A 25,219-nucleotide genomic window follows, 5' to 3' on the forward strand; every position below is an offset into this window, starting at 1 on the left:
AACCTCCCTCTTTAAAAAAAACAGTAAAACATAAGAAATGTTACATTAGATCTAAGAATTCCTTTGGTTCAGTAAACTGCCTTTGCCATTTTCACCCAAAGACACATCATAAAAGACATAGTAATTCTCAAATCTACTACCTACGAAGTATCAAGTTTTTAAAAAATATGGTTGGGAAGCTCCTAGGTAGACAGAATTAATAAAGAAATTTTCAAGTTTTCACTATGTCCTTTTTAACACCCTGTTTTAATTGTGCCTTATAGTCAAGTGGCCATATTTTTTCTGTAGCTGAGTTAATGCCTTTGATGAACTTATTAATGCACCTTTTTATCTCTATACAAATGCAATAATAAACAGGAAATATTAATATTAAAGGACTATAAGTGAGAAGAATCAGAAATATCTAGTTATAATGGAAGGAAATAACATAAAAATAATGTCTATTACAGGTTGAGCAAACCTATTCTAAAAATCTGAAATCTGAAACTTTGAGCAGCAAAGATTTTAGATTTTGAATTTTTAGATTCAAAATTTAGGTATTTCATATACCTATATTATTAGCCTGGGAATTTCTTGGTTTATTCTTCATATAATCAAATCAAAATGGAACCTAATATAACATGTTGACTATTACAGACTGTGTTCCCCAAAATTCATATGTTGAAGCCCTAACCCCCAATATGATGATAACCGGAAGGGGATGAAGTTCTGAGTGTGGTGCCCTCTTGATGGATTTAGTGCCCCTGTAAGAGGAGGAAGAGAAATGAGACAACACACACACACACACACACACACACACACACACACACACAAAGTCAGGAGAACATACAGAGAGATGGTGACCAATACAGAGAGATGGTGACCATCTGGAAGCCAGGAAATGGGTCCCACTAGTAAATGAATCTGTCAGTACCTTGCTCTTGGACTCCCTGAACTCTAGAACTGTGAGAAATAAATGTCTTGTTTTTTAAAGCCACTGAGTCTATTTTGTTAAAACATCCTGAGTTAACTAAGATAATGGCTAAGTTCTCTCTCTCCATAATTCATAAAAGTAGTGAATTTTCTCAAACTTTGATGCAGCAATAGTCCCAAAGGTATATAGAGCCAAACATGTAGACTTTGAGGCTGGAAGCAAACAGCAACTTTTATAAGAAGGGATTTACAATGAGGAAAACTCACTTAAAGCTAGAGAATTATATTTAAAACTTGATAATGAAGAATGGAATAAGCACCACAGAGAATCGAGTTACTCATATCTTCTCTGATGCTCATTTATGATGTCCATATTAAATGATAATGCTTATTAATTATATTTTTCTTTTAAAAGAAAGAATATAACTGAAAGGACTATCATGCCAAAATTTTGTTATGATTTACTTATAATCCAGATCTACACAGCTCATTGTTGTCCAACAGAAATATGTGAGTTATCTAGATAATTTAAAAAAGTTCTAAAAAAATTTCTATTAGCAAAACTTTTAAAAAGTAAAAACAGGTGGATAAAATGGTAACAATGTTTTATTTAGCCAAACAAATTTAAAATATTAGCATTTTAGCATGAAATCAATATAAAGATTTATTTTTGCCATTAATTTCTTGAAATCTGTATTTTAAACTTATAGCAGATCTCATTCTGGATGCTAAATTCCCATTGGAAATACTTAATGTGTATTTAAAGATTTTTAAAAATTTAAAAACTGGAAAAAGTAGATATGCTTTTCAGATGTTCCAAACCTAAGCTTACTAATTAATCACAACTTTTAAAATTTAAAATAATTAAAATCAATAAAATAAAAACTCGGTTCCTCAACAAAGGGGCATTAAGTGCTTAATTAGTAGAGGGTTAGTGGCTACCAAATCGGACTGTGCAGGGACAGACTATAAAGCCATAAAAATAGATGTTGTTAATAAATTTAAATTATTTGAATTTTGGGCAGAGCACCTAAAAAATTCATATCTTTAAGGTGACAAATATATGAGGAAATAAAAAACAGCCTTCTTAACTTCTGATTTGTGGATTTTCTCCACCCATCTAGCACACAGAGCCACGGTTCCTCTCTTTGCACAAATACACTCCATCTATCTCAGGCATCCCTACGGCTCTGGACATGGCCACTGGATATTAACTCTAAAATGTCTAAGAGAGTTCATCCTCTATTGCTCTCTTTCCCAAAGTTTTAACAAGCATTCATGTAAGCCTTTTCCAAACTATAGCCACAGTCCTGACATGTCCTTTCAATCAAACCTTGATTTCATATTTTTAACTTGGACATTTCCACTTGAAAAATTCAACTAACTTCAAAGGAATTATGTTGTTTTTCTCACGTACTTTCTTTTCTTTTTGGGGGGTGGGTACCAAAGATTGAACTCAGGGGCACTCAATCACTGAGCCACATCCCCAGTCCTATTTTGTATTTTATTTAGAGACAGGGTCTCATTGAGTTGCTTAGTGCCTCACTTTTGCTGAAACTGGCTTTGAACTAGAGATCCTCCTGCCTCAACCTCCTGAGGTGATGTGATTATGAGCATGTGCCACTGCACCCAATTTCTCATGTTGTTTCTATATCTGGTTTCCTATTTCTGTTAAACATCTATGCGGCCTTAAAACCTTGAAGTCAGCTTAGATTTACCTCTAAAATGATATACATGATCCATTTAAAAGCAGTGTCTGATATTATCTTTTATATTCTTTCAATGTTTCTTTCATAATACCTCATTTAATTCTCTTTGTCCAAAGAATCAAGGCATTATCACCTTAGTTCTAAGTTACTGAAATAATCCAAAATGCTTTCTTATCCAGCACACTCATGCCTTCTCAAAAGCCTTTTCTACTATTTGTAGATTCAAGTTCAAACTCTTTTCTCTGAAATTCTATGCCGTTTGCAATCTTGTCCAACTTTACTTTACCTTTTAATCTTACAGAAAGATCAGAGTAATAAATTTAAGTCTGTAAGTATCTGTACAGGAATTCAAATATAGCCATACTTAATTTTTCTGTTCTAGTCTTGTCCCTTTCTCCTATGTTCTCATACTTCCAAACCTTACTCATTCTTTCCAGATATATTGGTCAAATACCATTGGTTCCTTAAGCTTTCTTTCTAAACAATCTTCTTCACATTTGCTACTCCTCTTTCCCTTTATAAAACTTTTCTATTAGGTATAGGCCAGATAATATTTTAGGTGTTGCATTCAGTGTTGCAAACAACTGAAATTTACTGTTGTAGAGTGAACACAGCCATGGGTAATATATAAACAAATGGATGGAGTTGTGTTTCAATCAAGTTTATTTTATAAAAACGGAGTAGATTTGGCTTACAGACCATAATTTGCTAGCCCATGCTTTTGTTGACCAAAATTATAAATTATGGAAAAAATGTAAAAAGCAATATTCTGAAGATCCTAAAGAGAAAACAAAGACACATTGATGTGACCTGAAAGAAAACATATTGGCTGAGATACAAATTTATCTTGAGTGATGGTTAATTTATGTTTCAACTTCACTGGTCATGGGGTACCCAGATATTTCACCAAAACACTATTCTGGGTGTGTTTGCAAGAGTACTTTTGGATAAGTTTAATATTTAATGTTTTAGACTGAGTAATATGAGTTCAGGGCCTAAAAAGAACAAAAAAGCTAATTCTCCTTCAAATAACAGGAAATTTCTCTTGCCTGGCTTCTTATGAGCCAGCCAGACATAAAGTGAAACACTGTTTCTTCCTGAGTCTTGAGACTGCTAGCCTTTAGATTGGCACTAGGCCATCAGCTCTATTGGTTCTCAGGCTTTTGAACTCAGACTGGAACTATGCCACCACCCAACTACAGATACTGGGACTTGTCAGCTTCCCCATTTGCCAATTCCCACTGCCTCTGCTCCCCCACCCCCCAAGAAGAAAGGGAAGGAGAGTGGGAGGAAGGTGGCTCCTATTTGTCCTGTTTCTCAGGAGAACCCTAATACACTGGCTTTTCTGTTAAGAGTATTTACCAGTGTTTGTGTAACAAAGGGAAACGACTGTAAACAAAATCACAAGGAAAGGGGTTCAAACGAGCTATAATCTAACACCGTCATTCTTCACAGAACTAAAAAAAAAATCTTAAAATTCACACACACACACATACACACACACGACCCTCAAATAACCAAAGCAATCCTGAGTAAAAATGAACAAAGCTGACCTCAAATATATAAGAGGATAGTAACCAAAGCAGCATGGAATAGGTATAAAGTCATATAGACCAACAGAACAGAATAGGTATCCCAGAATAAATCCACAGTTGACTGATTTAAAATAAAATTGTCAAGAATGCACACTGGAGAAAGGACAGATTCTTCAATAAAGGGTACCAGGAAATCTAAGTATCTGCATGCGGAAGAATTAAGACACCTGTATCTCATCATATACAAAAATCACCTTGAAATGGATATAAAAGACTTAAATGTTAAGACCTGAAGCTATGAAACTACTAGATGACAATATAGAGAAATGCTTTAGGACACTGGAATGGGTAAGAATTTTTTGGCTAAGACTCCAAAAGAGTAACAAATAACAAGCAAAAATTGACAAACAGGACTATATCAAACTAAAAACCCTCTGCACAGCAAAGGAAACTATCAACAGAGTTAAAAGACAACCTACAGAATGGGAGAAAATATTTGCAAGCTAAACGTCTGACAAGGGGTTAATATCCAGGATACATAAGGAACTCAAAATATTTAATGGCAAAAAACCAAAACAAAACCAACCAACTACAAACAAACAAAAACTGATTACAAAATGAGCAATGGACTAAAAGGACATTTCTCAAAGGAAGACATACAAATGGCCAACAGGTACATGAAATGCTCAACATCACTAATCATTAGGGAAATGCCAATCAAAACCACAAGGACTTACTGCCTGGCTAGCTAGAATGGCTGTTATCCAGAAGATGAAAGTGCTGGCAAGAATGTGGTAAAAAGGGAACCCTTAAACATTGTGGGTGGGAATGTAAATTAGTAAAACTATTATGGAAAAGAGTATGAAGGTTCCTCAAAAAATTAAAAATACAACTACCATATGATCCAATAACTCCACTAGTAGATATTTATACAAAGGAAATGAAATCAGGAGGTCAATGAGAAAGCAGTATTCCCATAATTCATTGTAGCACTATTCACAATAGCCAAGAAATGGAAACAGACTACAAGTCTATCAACTCTTGAATGAATAATTTGGTGCAGTGTGCATGCCTGTAACCCCAGCAACTTGGGAGGCTATGGCAGAAGAAGCAAAAGTTTAAGGCTAAGCTTCACCAACTTTGCAAAACCCTGTCTCTACAAACAACGAACAAAAAAGGGATGGGATGTAGTTCAATGGTAAAGTGCCCATGAGTTCAATCCCTACTACCAAGAAACAAAAATCAGAATCTGGTGAATGAATAAAAAAATGTGGTTCATATATAGAATGGAATACTATTCAGTCATAAAAAGGACAAAATTCTGTCATTTGCAACAATATGGCTAGAACTCAATGTCATCATGTTAAGTGAAGCCTGGCACAGAAAGACAAACACTGCATGATCTCACTCACGTGGAATCTTAAAAAAAAAAAAAAAAAAAATCTCAGAGAAGTTGAGTGGAAGAGTGGTTGCCAGAATCTGGGAAGCATAGCAAGAAGAGAGAAATGGGGAAAAAGTTGTTATATTTAGATAAGAGAAATAAGTTCTGGTGTTCTATGACACAATACGGTGATTATAGATAATGATAATGTGCTATGTATTTCAAAAAGCTAGAAAACTGAATTTTGAATGTTTTCACCATAAAGAAATAATGAATGTTTGAGTAGACAGATATGCACCCTGATTTAAACATTATACAACACATATGTGTATTAAAACATCACATGGCACCTCATAAATATGTAAATTTTGTGTCAATTAAAAACAAAAACAACTACTGTAGAATTAGGCTGAAGAATCAGAAGTTGAAGTTTGGGGATGCCAGAACATCTTGGAATCAAGTGAGCCACAAAGCAGGGAGATCTAAAATCTATTTATAAATTTCCATTGAATTCTTGATTTCTATACTGTACATGTGTGAGAAGAGACTCCCAGGAGTCCAGGGGAAGTTTGAAACAAATTAACAGCAATTTCATCATCCACTCAGTGATGGGTATACAAAGTTTGGAGTTCAACTTCTTCCTAGTTAGATAATCTGAATTAACAACTTTTAAACTAAAGGAGCAGATCTAAGAAGTAAGTACTATAAACCAGACTAAAGGCAATACTCTAATCACAAAACTAGAGTAACTCTACCCTGAGAAAAGCTAAAACCAAGGATCTATAAACAACCAATCTGCCAGAATTTAGTTGCTCTCAAGAATTTTCACAAGAAAATAGCATTTCTATAATGTATCAGTCACAGTGTTCACTATAAAACAAAAAACAATTACACATGAGAAGCAGAAAAATCTGAACCAGCATAAAGAGAAAAGACAGTTAATAGAAACACTCTCAAGTGATCTAGGTATTAGATTTGTAAACAAGAACTTTTCAATAAATATGATAAAGAATCTTTAAGAAAAGATGGGTATGATAGGCAAAGAAACAGAGAATTCCACCTATTATGAAAACTCTAAAAGAGAAACAAGAAGAAATCACAGAACTAAACAATATAATACATGAAACAAAAATTCACTAGGCAGGAATTTTAACAGATTAGACATCTCAGAATACAGAGTCAGTGAATTTGAAGGAAGACCAACAGAAATCCAAACTGAAGTAAACAACAGTAACAAGATGAACAGAGCCTTAACAAGCTGGAATCCCCAAGAGAAAGGAAAGAGAATAAGGAGAAAAAAAAAAATTTGAAAAAACATTGGCTGAAAATTTTCTTAATGTGAATAAATATATATGAAGTTCAGTAAGCCCCAAGCAAGATAAATATATATAAAGAAATTCACATTAATGTTCATCAAAGAAAAACTGCTGAAAACCAAAGAAAATAGCAATGTCTGAAAGGCAGCCACAAATAAAAAGGGCATATTATAAAAAGGGGAGTGACAATAGAAATGAAGGTTGAATGTATAACAGAAACAGGAGATACTAGAAGACAATGGTACAAAATCTTTAAAGTGCAAAAAGGAAAAATAAGCCAATATAAAGCATATAAAGAGTCACAAAACAAGTCTGAAAATAATCCAATGAATTAAAATTATATAATGTTATCTGACCACAATAAAATTATATTAACAATTGGTAACAATAAATTAACCAGAAAATCTTCAAATACATAGAATTGAGCAATGTATTTCTAAATTTATGGGTCAAAGAAGAGTTCATTTAGCATCTAGCACAATGTACCAAAAAAAACAAAAAAAAACTTGTTAAACTGAAAAGATTCCTAAGCTTGAAGTGAAATGTCTTGATTAGAGAAGAGACTTGAAAGGTCATTTTTATTATTCTTCACCACTGGAGCTACTGAGAAAAGTTCTAGGCCTAGAGAACAACCTTTCTTCCACATATAGACTGGAATGACAAGATAATTGAGGTAGAAAGTATGTTTTAGGAAGACAATATGGATATGTGTCTATGAGTTATGCCCAAAATTGAGCAAAAGTCATACAGTATTGCCTTAGCTAGAATATAAAAAATTTCAAAAGTAGAGATAATTTTTTATTGTGATTTTAAAAAATGTTTAAATCTTCTACCCTAATTGCACTTTCAGTCAAATATTGCACACTTTGAAAATAACATGGACATAGTCTCAGTAATTAAAATGATTTGGCAATAAACACAAAACACTTTTAAACACATACTTTAGCTGCATTGATGAAACACGTTTGCAATCGTCTCCCCAAAACGAGAAAATTTTCTGCAGCTGATGGAAGTAATTCCTTGTAAAATTCCTCTGCATCTTCTCCGGGGTCTAAGTCCACACAGCAATGGCTTAAATAATAATGTGAGTTTATGTTAATCATAAATATTAATTGAATGCTCTTTTATAGACATTGTGCCTTAATGAGTATCTCTGCTTTTGTTGCCAAGTCAATAAAAAAACATATTGGAAAACTAGTCTAACAACTTTCTAGAAGTATGTCACAGTGTGGGTCTTGTCTGTATTTAGGTCCAGGATTCATAGATCCTAAAAACCAACATGTCAGTCATTCAGGAAATGAAAGACACTTGGCTCACAATAAAAAGAAATGAGCTGAGTTTTTGGTGAATTGGCCTCAATCACTCTAAAAGTCATAAAAATACCTTAATTCATGAATAACATTTCTGTTAATTGAAGCATTTTAGACATCCAACAGCTGAAAAATATCCAACACAGGATTAATTTGGGGGGGACAGATAAGGAAATCAAATACTCTTAATTTTATACCAGTTTTGCTTTCCAACAGATCAACTTTTCTAAAATCTGCCAATTATCTGCCTACATATTCCTTATATTAGAAGGAAAAACAAGCAAAACCCTAACTCTAGGAGGAACACGTTACAATACACATTAAAGGAGAGAAAGTCATCTTCTTCAAATTTCACATAAAAGTCACTCTCTGGATATGAGTTGAACACTCAGAAGTCTCAAAAAAGTTATCTGTGGATAGACTAATACCAAAAAGAGTCCCCAGACCAAGACTGGGTTGTAGGTTAATGAGTGAGCACTATTGTTTGGGTCTTTCCAACAAAACGTACTATAAGAAGTAATAAAAACTACATACTGAGTCCGCTATAAGCCTAACTGGCAAATGCTCACATGTATCAGTTTTTATTTTCTCTTCAGTTGTTAAAATTAATTACTTAAGTGTGCATACTTTGATAGAGAACGTTAGTAAATGTAATTATGCTCAATTAGTACTATCATGAGCTAGCATATCTAATCAAAACAAAGTAATTAAAGATTACTTAAGAAAATCATTAATCTCAAGAATAGAGTATTATATACATTTTTAAAATTTTCAACTGTATACTTTGAATTTGGCCTTTATCTAGAAATAAAGTAGGAGTAAGCAGTTTAGAAAGTTAGGCTCCAAAATACAAAGTGAAATGAATAGTTTCTGCATCTGTTCTCCTATACTACTTTGCTCACGAACTTTCATTTTGGCACCAATTTCATTCTGCTTGTGTCATACATTTACATGACTGCCATCCAATCTCTATGGTAAGTTTCTCAAGAACAGATGCAGTCCTTTCTATTTCTTCATTTCTTCAAATATTCCTGAGTCAATAAAGCACAGATTAGCCACTTGTGATTTAGTGGTAAGCCTAAGAAATGATCACCAGTTTCCTGAAACTTAGAAGGGAAGTTTTAGAAAATCCCAAGTATAATAAACAAAGAATAACATATAGTATAAAAGTATAATCAAAATCTATCATAGGATAATCCAATTCCTGTAATGAAAATAAAAAAAAAAAAGAAGTAAATGTTGAAAATCACAATCAAAATACTAAATTTGCTAAGAACAAGCTGACTCACTGCTTCATTTTACCTTAATATCTGTGTAAGCTGGGAAACTGTAGTCCATCCACCCTGGATTCGAGAACAATCCTGACCAAGGACCAGGAGGCAATATTGAATGAGGTCATAACAATATATATCTTGTTTGATTTTCTTCAACTCTGAGCTTCCTAAAGGTGTGTTGTTTATTATTTCTAAGGCAAAAGAAAACAAGATATGCTTATTTTTGCTCAATACATCCAAGAGCTACTTATATTTTTATCTGTTGAACAATCACTAAAAATACATCATAAAGGAAAAATCATTGCCATATCATAGTGTTAAGATTTCTCTGGACAATTCAGAAACAAATGCTAAAACTGAACCAATAATAGAACTGATTTTATTTAAAAGTCTTAAAAATCACAAGGTCCTTTTCTTACCTTTTAATTTCAACAGTATAACAGGGACATTCTGTTCAGGGCTTTTTGCAACCTCAGCAGCTAGAGATAAGATCCGTGGGTCTGTACCTGTTGGCTTCATTTCACATATCACCTGTATTTTAACAGAATCAGAAAATAAAGGTTGAAAAGCCATACAATATTCATTCCCTAGATAATGTTTGAAATTTAAGATTAATATACATAAAAACATTTTTCTTGCCTTATTTTAAAAGTGTTAGATTTTTTTCATTTCTTCCTTTATAGGAAACTAGTTCTTCTAACTGATGTACATCTAAAAGAGTTCTAGATCCCTATACCTTACAAGTAACAGTTATAGTAGGTATTTTTATTGTAATCTCATAATCTCACTGAATCAGAAACAGTGCCTGGAGCTTTACATTTACTCTCTCTAATATAAATAATAGTTCTGGAGTAGAATTTACACATGAGAAACTGAGTGTGCAGTAAAGAGCTCATATGGCACACCTAAGACAGCTACTCTTTCAAAGGTCTGCTTACAAGGTTGTCCCTTGGCTGGCATTTTGAATGTGGATATCAGAAGGGTTTCTACTATTCTATGTGAAGAATAGCTCACTGTGCCTAAACTGTTTATAAAAACAATGTGGTTTATGCTGAACACCTGATTTCCTTCTGGAGTCCTGGAATTCTGGTACATGCTAGCAGAGGGTATCTACATGACTTCATTTTCCATCTTCGATTACTCTAATGAACTGAGTCTGAATACTTAATAAAGAGGTTTACTTAGCTCACAGTTCTGGAAGTTCAAGGGCATGCTGCTATGCATTGGCTTGGCAGTGGCGAATCCCCGCCCCCCGAATCCCATCATTGTGGCTGTGTCACATGACAGATTTAAAGAAAAAATTATTTTTTACATCTGCATTTTGATTCATTTTACACAAATGGGGACATCATTTTGTTTCTATGGTTGTGCTTTATGTAGATGTTTAACACTGCATAAGTGTGTGTGAAAAAGAGAGATCACATGGAGATGGAGATAGACTGGAGACGGGTCAGGTTTGCTCTTTTATAATAACCCTCTCTCAAGAACCAACCAGGGTCTCAAGAGATCTACATCAATTCCTTCTGAGGGCAGGGACCCCAATGACCTAATTATTTTCCACTAGGTCAATCTCTTAAAAGTTCCCACCACCTACTAACATTGCTACAGAGGACCAACCTTTCAACACATGAACCCTTGGGGGACAAACATTTAAAACTTAGCAGTGATCATCTTCCAATAAAAAATTGGTACATGAGTGTTTAGTGAACTTCCCTGGTAGACAATACTTCAAGATATTGTCACAATTTTATTTGAAGAATTATATTTTAAGTAACTGCATCAGGAAAGGATTCTTGGAAGTTTGTAGCTGATTTCCTCCAGATTTCACCCTATGTTCTTTTCCCCTTGGCTGAATTAGCTCTATATCCCTCCCCTAGAGTCAATCACAGCTGTGAATATGACTAAACATATCGAGAGCCTTACTAGTAGCTATCACAGAATCTCCATCACACTAAGACTCAGAATGTTGTGTAATAAGAAAACCAAAAATTATTTCTAGATTATAGTGAATAAGTCAATTCTTCTAAAAATTTTAAAAGTCCACATCTCAAATTGCTGCTAAAAGTTTTTTATATAAAAATCAAGTATTTGAAGTTCAACATAATATGTCATCTTTAATGAAAAGTATCTTTCCTTACCAGTTTTGTTTTGTTTTTTTTTGTATTGGGGATTGAACCCAGGGATCCTTTAAACTGAGCTACATCCTCAGCCCTTTTATTTATTTATTTTTTTGAGACAGGGTCTCCTTAAATTGCTTAGGACCATGCAAAATTGCTGAAGTTGGCCTTGAACTTCTAATCCTCCTGCCTCAGCCTCACAAGTTGCTGGTATACAGGCATGCACCACCATACCCAGCCTTCCCTTTCTTTTAATTAATAAAAACTAACATATTAAGTATCTACTGAGTCACATCCCTTACCCTAAGCACTATGCTAAGTGCTTTTAAATGCATTATCTTATTTAATTCTCACAATGAGACTCTGAGACAGACCTTGTAATCATTTCCATTTTACAAATAAGAAAAATAAAACTTGAAAGTTGAGAAACTTGTCATGGTTTCACCAATACATGGTGGCAGACATCAGATCAGTCTGATTGCAAAGCCTACGGTGTTATTTACAATGTTGATTATATTCCCTTCCTTGTAAAACAGTAAAAAATACAAAATATAGTCCCAAATAACCTACTTCTAACTCAGTTTTTTAGCTAGTATTATTCATAACTGGTGCTATGGTCTATCCTTTATATGGAAGAGTTGACCATAATATAGGCATCAAAATCATCCCTTATTAGGCAAAATACAAATCGTTAAAATATTTTACTTAATTTTATATCAAATGGTATACTCTTTTAATTTGCATTTCTTTGAGTATGAGGGAGGCCAGGCATATTTTATATTCACTGGTCAGTTTTTTCTATTCATAGTGTTTATGATGACACATATGGGGCAGACTACCTGCTAATATTCTGGTTGGGAAAGAAAAGTGTGTATGTGTACATACATACACAGACATAAAAATAAACATAAAACTTCTTACACATACAAAATATGTTAAGTGCTAAATAGATGACATTTTTAAGAATTCAGACAATAAGTCAAAGGAGTAAGAGTCTCTTAACCAGTGTTCTTATCTGAAAGTAAAATAAACAGCAATTCCTACCTCCTAGAAAAATCCAAAATTTAGAAGAGAAGGCAGCCAACAATGATAGTCTTAAAATATGATAATACAGCTGAGCCTTAATAACCACTTGGAGAGCTTACTATGTGCTATGAAATCTTCAACTGCTTTCATGTATTAACTCAATCATGTCAAGGATCATAAGGAACAGGTATTCTTTTCCCCTAATTTAATTTATAAATAATAATTTATAAAAATAAGCATACTCATAATTTTTTTTCTTTTCAGTGCTGCCGGTGGTAACCAAGGCCTTGCACAGGCTAGGCAAGTCCTGTATCACTCAGTCACATCCCTTACCCTAAGCGTACTTAATAGGGACAGTTTGGTAAGTATGAAGCTGGAGTTCAAACTCAGAGATTCTGGCTCTAAAACCTGAGCACTTAAATACCATATGAAAGAGTCTTAGTTCACCTTAAAAGGGTAGAAGCTGGACAAACAGACTGAGGGAGACACATTCACCTACCCATCTGGAACAATAAATGGACAAATCTGCCTAAGGAAGAAGGTACGTAAGGGAGTATATAGTTTGATTACATAATTACCCTGAAAAATCAACCACCTGCTATAGCAACCATTTGTAAACGATCGAGTGCTTCTCCTCTAATACATGCTTTTCTCATCTTTACAATAAATTCATGAACACTAACGGAGAAAAAGAATGCCAATTATTGATCAATTATTAATGCTGTTACCCAGTTACCAGAACCACCAGCTCGAGCTTCAGCCTTGATCCTTTGGAAATCACGTGTCCCTAGTCGTGTCCTTTTACTGCCTCCATGAATCACTGTGATAGAAATAAATGAAAGAAAGAAATCCACTGCAATCCAGTTACAACTGATCCTAAATGCCTGCAGTTTCTAACTTCGAATCCTCTTTTTTCTTACTATATATCCTTCTAGCCTTAATACTAATGGGAACTTCCTCTGGTACTTAAAAAGGTCAAAGAGATTTCCAAGGTAACGGCGTCGCTTCCAGTCACGAACAAGCACTTTCGCTCCTTTCCTCCAGATTCCAGACACGGCTTTGGCGCTACCAGTCCTTTGGCAAGTCGCCAGGCCTTGTACCCTGACACCGCCCTCCTCGGGCCTCAGTTTCCACACCAAATCTCCAGGGAGGGCGTGGAGCTGCCCGATTCTCCCGTTAAGAGGTCCTACAAGCAGGTTCACTGGGTCCAGGGGTCTGACGTCCGGACATCCCGGTATCCCGGGGCCCTCTCGGTTCCCAGCCACCACCACCGGTCAGTTACCTCATCCTGGTTTCGCGATCCTGCACCACAGATTCCTACTTCCACCACGCACCACGGCGTGCTGGCCCCAGCCAGGCGGCGTGCGTCCCTACGCGGGAAGGGGTCTAGGGGCGGGACCAGAAGTCTCCGAGCCAAGGGGCGGGGCGTTCGTCACTAGGCAGCCAATCAGAGCTCCAAGGGCGGCCGCGGGGTGGTGCACGTTGGGCGAGGGGCGGAGTTTGTGGTGGCGGCGCTGAGGACCCGCCGTAGGGTTGCAGCTTCTGGCTGAGGTGGCAGATGGTAGGGGTGGCAAAGTCGGAGCCAGTGGACAAAGATGAATGGACCAGCGGGACTCTCGCGTATTGACCGTCACGAGCGAGTTCTCCAGTTAGGCGAGAGTTTCGAGAAGCATCCGCGCTGCGCCTTCCACACTATTCGCTGTGAGTGAGGACTGTCGGGGGGATGAAAGGGGCGCCTCCTTCTTGGCTGGGCTCGTGAAGACACAAACCCCTGGGTTCCGTTCCCACAGCCTCCCCGCCCCCACGCTCTTCTGGCGGTGGAAGTGGAGCGGGTACGGCGTGACCACTACCCTGTCTGGAGTGGGTAAACCTTGGGCGCATTTAAGGGTGACCAACAGACGGGAAGGGAGACTTTGTGGAGATCTGCAGGGGTGACTGTGGAGACTACCATGACAAATGAATGAGGCAGAAATGGAAAGGAAAATAATAAGGTGACAGAGAACAAAGGACCAAATGCAGGGCAAAGGGAATGAATGCCTTAAAGCTGTTGGGACAGTCTTTCTTTTCTGCATTTTTCTCACTTCTGTCTGATGAGGGTTTTCATTTACTACTTTCTTGGTGTGGAAAAATTCTTAACTATCTCAGTCTCTCTCTTTGGGAACCCAGAGTTCTTTGTTAAGTTATTAAATACTGATTATCGAAGTATTTGAAGGTGTGTTACTAATTTCTTTATTGGGAAGATTTTTATCTTGCCATGATCTCTCCCCTTTGGTTTTCTTTATGTCCTCTGGAACTAGTTATGTTAAGTTATCGTTTTATATTTACATTGAAATGTGGGTAAAAAGGATTGTTGTTTTAATAGTTGGCTGATATGACAGGAAGGAAAAATAGAGCATATATGATTTCGAATGTAAAACATTCATTTTTTTTTGCATAATAGCCCTCATAGAATTCTGGAGCAGGAAGGAAATTTTTAGATCATTGAATCATAACCTCTTATTTTTCTATGCAAAGTAGTAAAGCAGGTATTTTTTTCACTTCCTTTCTCCAGCTCAGTTAAGCCCTTCTTTACTGTTTCATAGTTCCACCTTTTGCAGTTATTCTCTCAGGCTGGCCATAAAGAGACCTTTATAAGCTTTACTCTGAAACGTCTATGGTTCAATTTAAACACCCAGTTAAAATTCAGTCTCCAAAGTTTACTTTAGATTGTAGACAATCTAGTTATACTAGCTCAGAGTAAATGTAAGATGAATCAATGTTTTTAACCTTCCAAGGATATGCTTACATTTTATGAAACGGTTTTCTTAAGCAAAATTAACATCCATTTTGTAGAACAATTGGGGAGAAACATGACGAGAAGATCTTCAGAGCTGTTCCTGTTTATTCTTTATTGGATGGCCATGCTCTGTAGTGAAACAGTGCTGTGCAGGCTCTGTAGTTTCTCTTTCTCTTCAGTTCCATTTCCCAAAGCAAGATATTGTTCTTATCTGTTTTCTACATTCCTCTTTCTCATAGTATCTCCTCTCTTCTTCTTTCTCAATTATGCAGTAATTTTTAACTTTTATTAAGAAGTATTCATTTTTAACTTTTCAAGTGATAAGGTTTAAGATTGTACAATTGCTCTAGAATATATTTTTATATAACTTGGGTATACTGTCTCTTCTTAAGGGCATAAACCCCAAATTAAATTAATAAAAAAAGTGGCCTTTGACAAGTTCCTTGCTAGTGCTTCAAAGTGTTTCATTTATGAAGGTTCTTAATATCCCAGAATCAAATCTTCAAAGTCAGAGTTAGATATCCAGATATAAGAATGACAATAAAATAAACAAAACAACAATAGTAACAATAATAAACCTAGATGTTTGAACACACACTTATTTATGTAGAACACATTAAAAATGTTTTCAGTCTTTTTCCCCTCTTTCTTGTTGAAGCAAGCATAGTAATGCCATGGAATTATTTTAGATTTGTTTAAATAAAACCTGTCATTTTCCTTGAGAATGGGTGTTCGCCTAGGTGATCCTTACTCCTAAGAACCTAGAGTGAGGGAATGGAAACTATAGAATAGAGAATCTGACACATACACAGGGCAGGTATCTCTAATTTATAACTAACACCCAAGCTAATGTAATTTGAGAGAAAATAGTATTCTGTCTTTATGTTCAGGGGAGATTTTGCTAGTCTAATAAACTAAGGCTTCAGAAAAACCTGATTGGGAATACTGGCCTCTACTTTCTCTCCCTTCCCCCCTACATAAAAAAAATATATGTATATATGTACACACCAACCCATGTACACATAGGTGCACACACACATACATATGTATACACACATACACTTTGGCAACATTTTCTGAACTCTCAGCCCAAGTTTTCTTATGTGTAAAATGGTAATAATAATAGCTACATTTCATAATTTTTGTAAGGATTAACTAAGATAACGTGAACAAAGCACAGATGGCAAAAAATAAACTGTAGTTATGATTAGTTTTGAAGACTTATATTAATGTATATATAGGAAGTGCCAGTGAATGTAATTACTATAAACTTTCAGAAAGGATTTATCACACCTTGACAATTAGACTTATTAAAAAGATAGTATGGTATGTGGTAGGGAGGGTATAGAATGTTCTTAGAATGGTAAACTAAATGATTAGGAGTAGTTGATTCAATGCATAAAAGTCTGAATAACAGAATTCACTAGAATTAATTTTGGATTTGGACTAGTATTAGTTTTACAGTTTATATTCAGATAAAGGTTAATGAATTATAAAATTTCCAAGTTTTCAGTGGCACCACTTTTTGCTGTCATGGAATTATGATGAGCAATGACTATAGAAAAATTGTCTTTAAGTGGACCTGCCCCTCAAAAAGTAGTAAATAAAGCATTAGTGTGAGCACATGTCAGAAATTACACTAATGAAAAATAGATTAAAGTTATATTTATAGTTAAGGTTCTTTGATCAAGATGGCATATGGGAAAAGTATGGGTTTTGGAGTTAGTTGAATTAGGTCGAATTGTAGGAAAAAATTGACAATAGTAATTGTGGGTTCTTTTATAAAAAGATGTTGACATTGTTTGATGCTACAGACAAAACAATTGAGAAGTGGTAAAACACAACAGTAGAAAATGTTTTCCTATTTTTCATGAATTTAGTAATTATATTTGAAACCCGAAGAAATTAACATAGATGAAGGAAATCCAGAGAGAATAATCAATGGTAGAATTGATGATAGGAATCTCAAAGTAAGAACTAAAAAATAAATTAATCAATTTAGAGAACACATTTGACATTTAGAGAATATGGAAAGCAGGAATGTGAAATTCTTCAACAAATTCTTTAATTATAGAACTATATATATAACTCCTTGAAACTCAAAAGTATATTTTAAAAAAATAACGTGTTCGAAGGCAAAGAAAAATCTGTACTTCTTGATATAACAAGTAATAAAAAGTGGAACATTTAATTCTCTAACTACTGGATAATTAGAATTGCAAATAGGTCCAGAATAGTTTTGGTAGACTTATTGATGATAAATTCATGCTTATTGTTAAGTAAAGCTAAAGATCTTTTGAGTACATTTCTGTCTTTTGCAGTTAATCTCATGTACAGTAGGTATCTATATAGGCTGCAGGAGGCTATGAACTCTTTGAAATTTTACCATCTTTGATAGGTATGTTCTCACATGTATTTTTATGTGAAAGGGAACAGAAACTGGTCTATAATTTTTGTTAAGTTTTCATATGGATTTATGACTATCTCTTAACCCCTAACACCCTTATTCACAAATCTGGATATAAGACAAAGAGGCTATGTCATATGAATGGATAGACTAGGGATTTGAGTTCCTAACTTGATCATTTATTGACTTCATTATTTTAAAGGGGTTTCCCATTGATAAAATGTGGTGAAAATATTTCATTCAAAGATTTGTTGTGAAAATCAAAAGTGATAATATGTTGAAAAGAAAAAAAACTTTTTAAACCCTAAAAGAGAGGTTAAGATTAACAGATTATAGTTTGAGGTTAGAGATGTTTTGTTTGGTCCTTGTAATTATTGTTTTATCTTGAATTAAGTACTTGCAAATGCCTAAAAATCAGGGTCTTTTATATAAAAATCTCGATTTCCAGTTTTTTCCCCCATAGGATGTTATTGTGTTCCTGATTTCCTCCTTGACCCAATTGCTATTTGGCAAAGGGATTAAAATGTAAAAGAGGAAATATTGTTAAAATTGTACCTCTTTAAGTCACTCTGCTGTGAGATTGTGATCTAAAAGCATGGAGACCATATTTGTACATCTATACCACTAAATATGCTGATTTTAGAATGTGTACAGATTTTTATCATGTTTAAATATTTTTCAAGTGTTTCATTAAAATAATATCATCGAATTGGGGATATAGCTCAATTGATAGACTGCTTGCCTCACATGCACAAGGCCTTGGGTTCAATCCCCAACATCACAAAAAATAAATAAAATAATATCTTGATGCAAAACTCAAAATTTTTCTATTTAATTATCCTTGTTAATTATGTCTTTTATGTCTTCTTTTTATTAAGTGAATAGGTTCTTGATCATTTCTCTTCTGCTTTTAAATATTTTAAAAATGATTTTACTGCATAGCTAAACATTAATCTTCTGTTCATTTCAAATAAAGCCATTTTGGCGTTTTTTTTTTTTTTTTTTTTTTTTTTAAATCTAGGTTTCTACCTTATCTAAAAAAATCAGAAAGTTACCTGGCAACCATCAAGCCCATATCTCCTCTTGGCAGCAGTTGGCTGGAGCAGAGTGTGGTTACCTTCCTAAGACTGGGCTTATTTATTTTTTAAGTCATTGTGGTTCCTATGGTTCTGCTGTACCATCTGGGTTATCTAACTGGCTTCTCCTCTACAGCATCATTTAGCTGTAGTTAAATGACAGTCATCTCTCTTTGTATTTCCCTTTTGTCATTTCAGAAAAATATCAGAGGTCAGAGGGCCATGGTTTTACTCTAGGATGCCATAACTAATGTCTTAGTAATTATCATAGACAAATCTTTGTCATATATTAAGTAGTGTTTGCACTGTGTGAGAACAGAAGTGTACTAGTGAAAAGAATAGTAGGAATACAGCAGTATCTATGCTGAAACAATTAACTGTTTAAGTAGACATGAATATGATCCATATGAAATAATGAGAAAACAAATATTTTACACATAATTTAGCACCTTAGATATACTTTTTTAAAATTATTATTTTTTATTTTTTACAAACTGCATTTTGCCTTATATATACTTAAAATAAGTTTAGATGTTGTTTAGAGAAGTGTGAGCAATATAAACTCAATTCAGCTACAAGGATCTTTCATACAGCTATTATGTTAAAAGACTGCAAAAACCACATTTCTGTGCTTTAAAAAAATTACAGTCCAATAGGACATGTTCACAAAGAACATAATAATACCAGGTAGTTTATATTAAGTTTATGTTAAGTTTTGGTGAATGTCATTGTAAATGCTTCAGGAGGGAAAAAGAATTTGGGATTCTAGACAATAGGGAAATGACTTCCAGGAAGAAGAATTCTGAAATAGAACTCTAATTCTAAGAGCACAAAAGTGCAGCGAAAAGCAGGACTGGCTGTAGTAGTTTGAAAATTAGTTTGTCTTCAAACAGCAGCACAAAGAATGGAAGGAGATGACTCTGAATGATATTATGAAAGAAGATATAGTGACTAGATATCAGTGGTGAAGGAGGTAGAGGAATACTTAAGTTGATGAGCAGACCTTGAAGGAGAGTTAAAATTAGAAAATTGAAGACCAAAAAAGTTCATTACTATGGTTTCTGACATAGGGCATGATGGTATTTTTTTTTAAATTTTATTAGTTGTAGATGGACACCTTGCCTTTATTTTGTTTATTTTTTTATGAAGTGCTAATGATCGAACCCAGTGTTTCACACATACTAGGAAAGCACTCTGCCACTGAGCTACAGCTCCCACCCTGTGTGATATTTATGAATAAGGAAAGATATTTATAAATTGTGAAAGATTTGAGTGGCATCTCCATTGTATATATCTTTATAAAAGAACTTCAGCTCTCACTTTAGTTCAGAAATAATATCTGCAAGCTCAAAATTGAAGTTTTCTTATCTACCTATTGATGTTCATATATCTTAGCCAACCTCTCATCTTTTTATTTTAACTGGTTTTGTGCTTCCATATTCTACCTTTAGTTCATAATAGTTGCCTCATTATGGGCAGGGACTTCATTTCTTGTACCCCCCATTTCCTTTATCTGTCATAAAGGGTTATTCGCTGCTTCACAGAATTGTTGGGAAGCTGAAAGATGAAAGTGATTAGGAAAAACTTAAAATTGATTTATACCTAATAGCTGTTGTCGTTTTGTTTTACATTTTTATTCATTTTTTTAGGTTTTTATGACTTCTGCTTTCTACTTTCTCCTCTCTCTCATACTCAAGTTCCATTCTAATTTTTCTTCAATATCACTGCCTTTTCATCAGTTGACATTAACATTTATTTTTCTCTGTCAAAACCTTCATTCAAGCATCTAAAACTTAACACCTTCATTCTGTCTTTCATCTTTTTCACTTAGCTTGATACTACTAACAAACTCGTTTTTTTTTTTTTTTTTCCATTTAATCTTTGTCCTTTGATTTCTCAGGGATACATTATAAACCAACCTTACATTTTTCATATTGCTTATGTTTTTATATCTGTTTCTTAAAATATGGGAATAAGCATTGAGATTTTAAAAATTGTTTTGCATGTATTCAGTTTTGAATTAAAGCAGCACAAAGAATGTGTTATAAAGACTGTGAATTTTTTATATTCATTTTACATTGTTTAAGGAATAGAGGAATGGATTTTATTTCTTTTCAGAGTAATCACTTCAAAATCAAAAAGTTAAAAAGTTAAATACAAAGCATTAAGCATGATGCTTGGCTCATAGCAAATGTTTCATAAGCATTGGCCACTGTAATTGTCATTGTAAAGCAGAGCCAGTCTTTCCTTTATGGGCAGTGCTGATTTTAGGAATATTAAGGGTACTCCTTTCCCAAGATCTGCCCACTACATTAATGCATATCCATAAGTTTGGATTTAGACTTCTGCCTTTCAAACTTTGTTGTGTAACATTAACATAAAGATAAATCGAGGGGCTGGCTGGTCATGTTCTTTGGATGCTGTATCACTGAGCTATATTCCCATATTCTATTTTTTGATCTCATCACTAGTTTTATACTTGTCATTTTGTAAAAGTTCATCAAGTTTATGGTTTGTGTTCTATTTTGTATGTATGGTGTATTTTAATAAAGTGTTAAACACTTATTGTAACCTGAGAAATTAAATATCAAAATTATTATAGTCATTGATGTACTTTGGTATAATTTTTAATGGCTTTCATATCTGAGAAGTTTTTAAGCTTGTTTTAGCTTGTGATAGTCAGCATCCTGAATTCCTTCTAAGTGATAGATTTTAATGGCATCATTTGAACTATGATTTAATTCACATATAAAATTTATTTTACTCTTGTTTTGTTTGTTTGTTTGTTTGTTTTGTGGTGCTGAGGATTGAACCCAGGGCCTTGTGCTTGTGAGGCAAGCACTCTACCAACTGAGCTGTATCCCCAGCCCCTATTTTAGAATCTTCTGAAGTGGAAGATTTCTACATCCTTTAATGATGTACTTATCCATGAAAAATTCAAACCACTAAACTAAAAAGATTGCTTTTTTTGAAGTTTCCCCATTAATACTTTACTGTGTATTCATTCATCTTATTCTGCTATACAAATGGTAGTAGGCACCAAAGGTAGTTTAAGAAAAATTTGAGAGAAAAAGACTGAAAATTAAAAATATTCTACTTATATAAGTTTGTCAGCAACACTGAAATTATTTGGCTTTTAGCAGAAAATCTTAGAGTAGTTTGAGTCTGAACAAGTTTCTATCATTGATGAATACTATTTTTAGAGTAGAACTCTTTTTTTCTCAGAATTAAGCATATAGAAATAAACTTGGTTGTAGTTTATTTGTAATATGAACACTTTTTAAAGCCATTTTAATTACTGACTTTTAAAAACTGAATTACCACATTGGGACATGCTCATATTTTTTATATCAAGGTATTGCTCTATCTTATAAAAATCCAAATTTGTATCTAATTTTAGATGATTTCAAACCTGCTTCTATTGACACTTCTTGTGAAGGAGACCTTGAGGTTGGCAAAGGTGAACAGGTGACAATAACTCTGCCAAATATAGAAGTAAGTATTTTTTTAGATTAAGACTAAAAAGGATCTTTTTTGCAGAATTTTCAGTGAATTTAAATGAAAATAATTGCATGTGCACATAATGATGGTTGGTTAAAGTAGTTAATAAGCACAGCAAGGCAACAAAAGCTATTTTAAACTATTTGGGGTGAAATAATCTTAAAATATTAATCCAATTAATAGTTTTAAGAGTAAATGATGTGAAAAAATTGGAGGTCTAAATAAATACTTATTTAATTCCTATTATGAGCCATAGTTTATATTCTTAGCTAGGGATAACACCTTCCTTTTTTTTTTTTTTTTTTTTTTGGCCTTCTAGTCCTAATTTGTTATAGCAGACAGACACAAAAACATCTAGACTTGGTCAGGTGCGGTGGCGCACACCTGTAATCCCAGAGGCTCAAGAGGCTGAGGCAGGAGGATTGTGAGTTCAAAGCCAGCCTCAGCAATTTAGCAAGGTCCTAAGCAACTTAACGAGACCCTATCTCTAAATAAAATACAAAAAAGGGCTGGGGATGTTAAGCACCCCTGGGTTCAATCCCTGTGCAAGCATGTAGGTAGAATCAAATACTCTCTTATAAACTCTTTAAAGACTTCACAAAGAAAATATTTAAAGGACATAGGATTTTAATAGGTAGATAGGGAATATAATTACTCAAACAGAACAACATGTGAAAGGCTCTAATGCTGAAAGAACAAGGAATTTATGGAATTTGTGGACAATATGCAGTAAAACACAGTATAATGCAAAGTGCAAGAATAGAAACTGGAAAGATATGTTGCGATCAGATTGTGAGTACCTTTTATGTTGTAATGTAGAATTTGAACTTTATCCCATAGCCATTAGGGAAATGAGAGGTTTTTAAGCTAAATAATATGATTAGATTTGTAGTTTTGGAGGGCTTTTAGCAGTACAGGGAATATCCCTTACCTGAATTGCTTGGAACCAGAATTGTTTCAGATTTCTGATTTTTTAAATTTTAGAATATTTGCATATACATAATGAAATATCCTAGGAATGGGACCCATGTGAAATCTATCCATCTTCTGTATGTACCTACACACATAGCCGAAGGTAATTCTATACAATATCTGTGATAATTTTGTGCATAAAACAAAATTTCATGGTGTAGAATTTTCCATTTGTGGTGTCATGTTGGCACTCAAATTTTTTTTATTTTAGAGCATTTTGGATTTTGAATTTTCAAATTAGGGGCACTCAACCTGTAATATGGGGAAAGGGTTGGAAAAAAAAGACTAGGTCAGGGAAACCTTAAGCAAAAGTTTTGCCTATTTTAAAATTTCTAGATATATCCAGGTAACACTATCAAATACTATTTGCATAAAAATATAAATCCTTTGTGGTATGGTCTATTTTTCATAGTCCTTGAGTTAGAAATGTCATTTTTTCTTACTTTTCTTTTTTTTAAATTAATTTATTTGTTCTAATTAGTTATACATGACAGTAGAATGCATTTTGACACATTGTACACAAGTGGAGCATAACTTCTCATTACTCTGGTTGTACATGGTGTTGGGTCTCCCCAGTAGTGTAGTCATACATGTATATAGGATAATAATGTCTGTCTCATTCTATTGTCCTTTCCATCCCTGCTGCTCCACCCCTCCCCTCACTCCCCTCTGCACAATCCATAGTTCCTTCATTCTTCCCTACCCCTCACACCCCACTATGGATCAGCATCCACTTATCAGAGAAAACCTTTGGCCTTTGGTTATTTGGGATTGGTTTGTCTCACTTAGCATGATATTCTCTAGTTCCATCCTTTTATCTGCAAATGCCATAATTTCATTCTTCTTTAAGGCTGAGGAATATTCCTTTGTGTGTATGTATCACATTTTAAAAAATCCATTCATCTGTTGAAGGGCATCTAGGTTGGTTTCATGGGTTTAGCTATTGTGAATTGAGCTGCCTTAATCATTGATGTGGCTTCATCACTGTAGTATGTTGATTTTAAGTCCTTTGGGTATAAACCAAGGAATGGGGTAGCTGGGTCAAATGGTGGTTCTATTCCACCATTTAATTTTTGAGGAATTGTCCATACTGCTTTCCAGAGTGGTTACACAAATTTGCAGTCCCAGTAGCAATGTATGAATGTACCTTTCCCCCACATGCTTGCCAACATTTATTGTTGCTTGTATTCTTGATAATTTGCCATTCTGACTGGAGTGAGATGAAAACTTAGAGTAGTTTTGATTTGCATTTCTCAAATTGATAGAGATTTTGAATATTTTTTCATATATTTGTTGATTGTATTTCTTCTGTGAAGTGTCTGTTCATTTTCTTCGCCTATTTATTGATTGTGTTATTTGTTTTTTCCGTGTTAAGTTTTTGAGTTCTTTATATATTCTGGAGATTAGTGCTCTATCTGATGTGCATGTGGAAAGATTTTCTCCCACTCTGTAGGCTCTCTCTTCATGTTATTGATTGTTTCCTTTGCTGACAAAAAGCTTTTTAGTTTGAATCAATCCCATTTTGTTGATTCTTGATTTTATTCCTTGTGCTTTAGGAGTCTTGCTAAGGAAGTCAGGTCCTGAGCCAATATGATGAAGATTTGGGCCTGCTTTTTCTTCTAGTAGGTGCAGGGTCTCTGGTCTAATTCCTAGGTCCTTGATCCACTTTGAGTTGAGTTTTGAGCACAGTGAGAGATAGGGATTAAATTTCATTGTGCTGCATGTAGATTTCCAGTTTTCCAAGCACCACTTGTTGAGGAGTGTTTTCTGCAATGAACATTTTTGGCACCTTTGTCTAATATGAGATAACTGTATTTATGTGGGTTTGTCTCTGTGTCTTCTATTCTGTACCATTGGTCTACATGTCTGTTTTGGTGCCAATACTATGCCATTTTTGTTACTATGGT

The 25,219-nt window shown here is 34.3% G+C and overlaps 2 protein-coding genes across 6 annotated transcripts in view; one reads left to right on the top strand and one right to left on the bottom strand.

The window, feature by feature from the left end:
• The window catches only part of IQCB1 (IQ motif containing B1), a 59,178-nt gene extending 45,211 nt beyond the window's left edge, over positions 1-13,967 (bottom strand). Inside the window, exons 1-5 of one of the 5 annotated variants that reach the window (XM_079155306.1) lie at positions 13,863-13,967; positions 13,317-13,400; positions 9,857-9,968; positions 9,466-9,628; positions 7,795-7,924 (exon numbers count right to left, since the gene is read on the bottom strand). In XM_079155306.1, the coding sequence (XP_079011432.1) occupies positions 7,795-7,924; positions 9,466-9,628; positions 9,857-9,956 (393 nt within the window). In that variant the 5' untranslated portion in view covers positions 9,957-9,968; positions 13,317-13,400; positions 13,863-13,967. The other 4 variants (XM_079155305.1, XM_079155308.1, XM_079155307.1 and 1 more) reach the window with 4 other exon arrangements.
• Positions 13,968-14,115: 148 nt separating this feature from the next.
• EAF2 (ELL associated factor 2) overlaps positions 14,116-25,219 on the top strand; it is a 34,786-nt gene continuing 23,682 nt past the window's right edge. The window contains exons 1-2 of the mRNA XM_079155350.1: positions 14,116-14,281; positions 22,240-22,334. Of these exons, the coding sequence (XP_079011476.1) occupies positions 14,176-14,281; positions 22,240-22,334 (201 nt within the window). The 5' untranslated portion in view covers positions 14,116-14,175. The remainder of the gene's footprint in view (positions 14,282-22,239; positions 22,335-25,219) is intronic.

Source organism: Sciurus vulgaris, assembly GCF_902686455.1.
Source record: "Sciurus vulgaris genome assembly, chromosome: 10".
Taxonomy (NCBI): domain Eukaryota; kingdom Metazoa; phylum Chordata; class Mammalia; order Rodentia; family Sciuridae; genus Sciurus; species Sciurus vulgaris.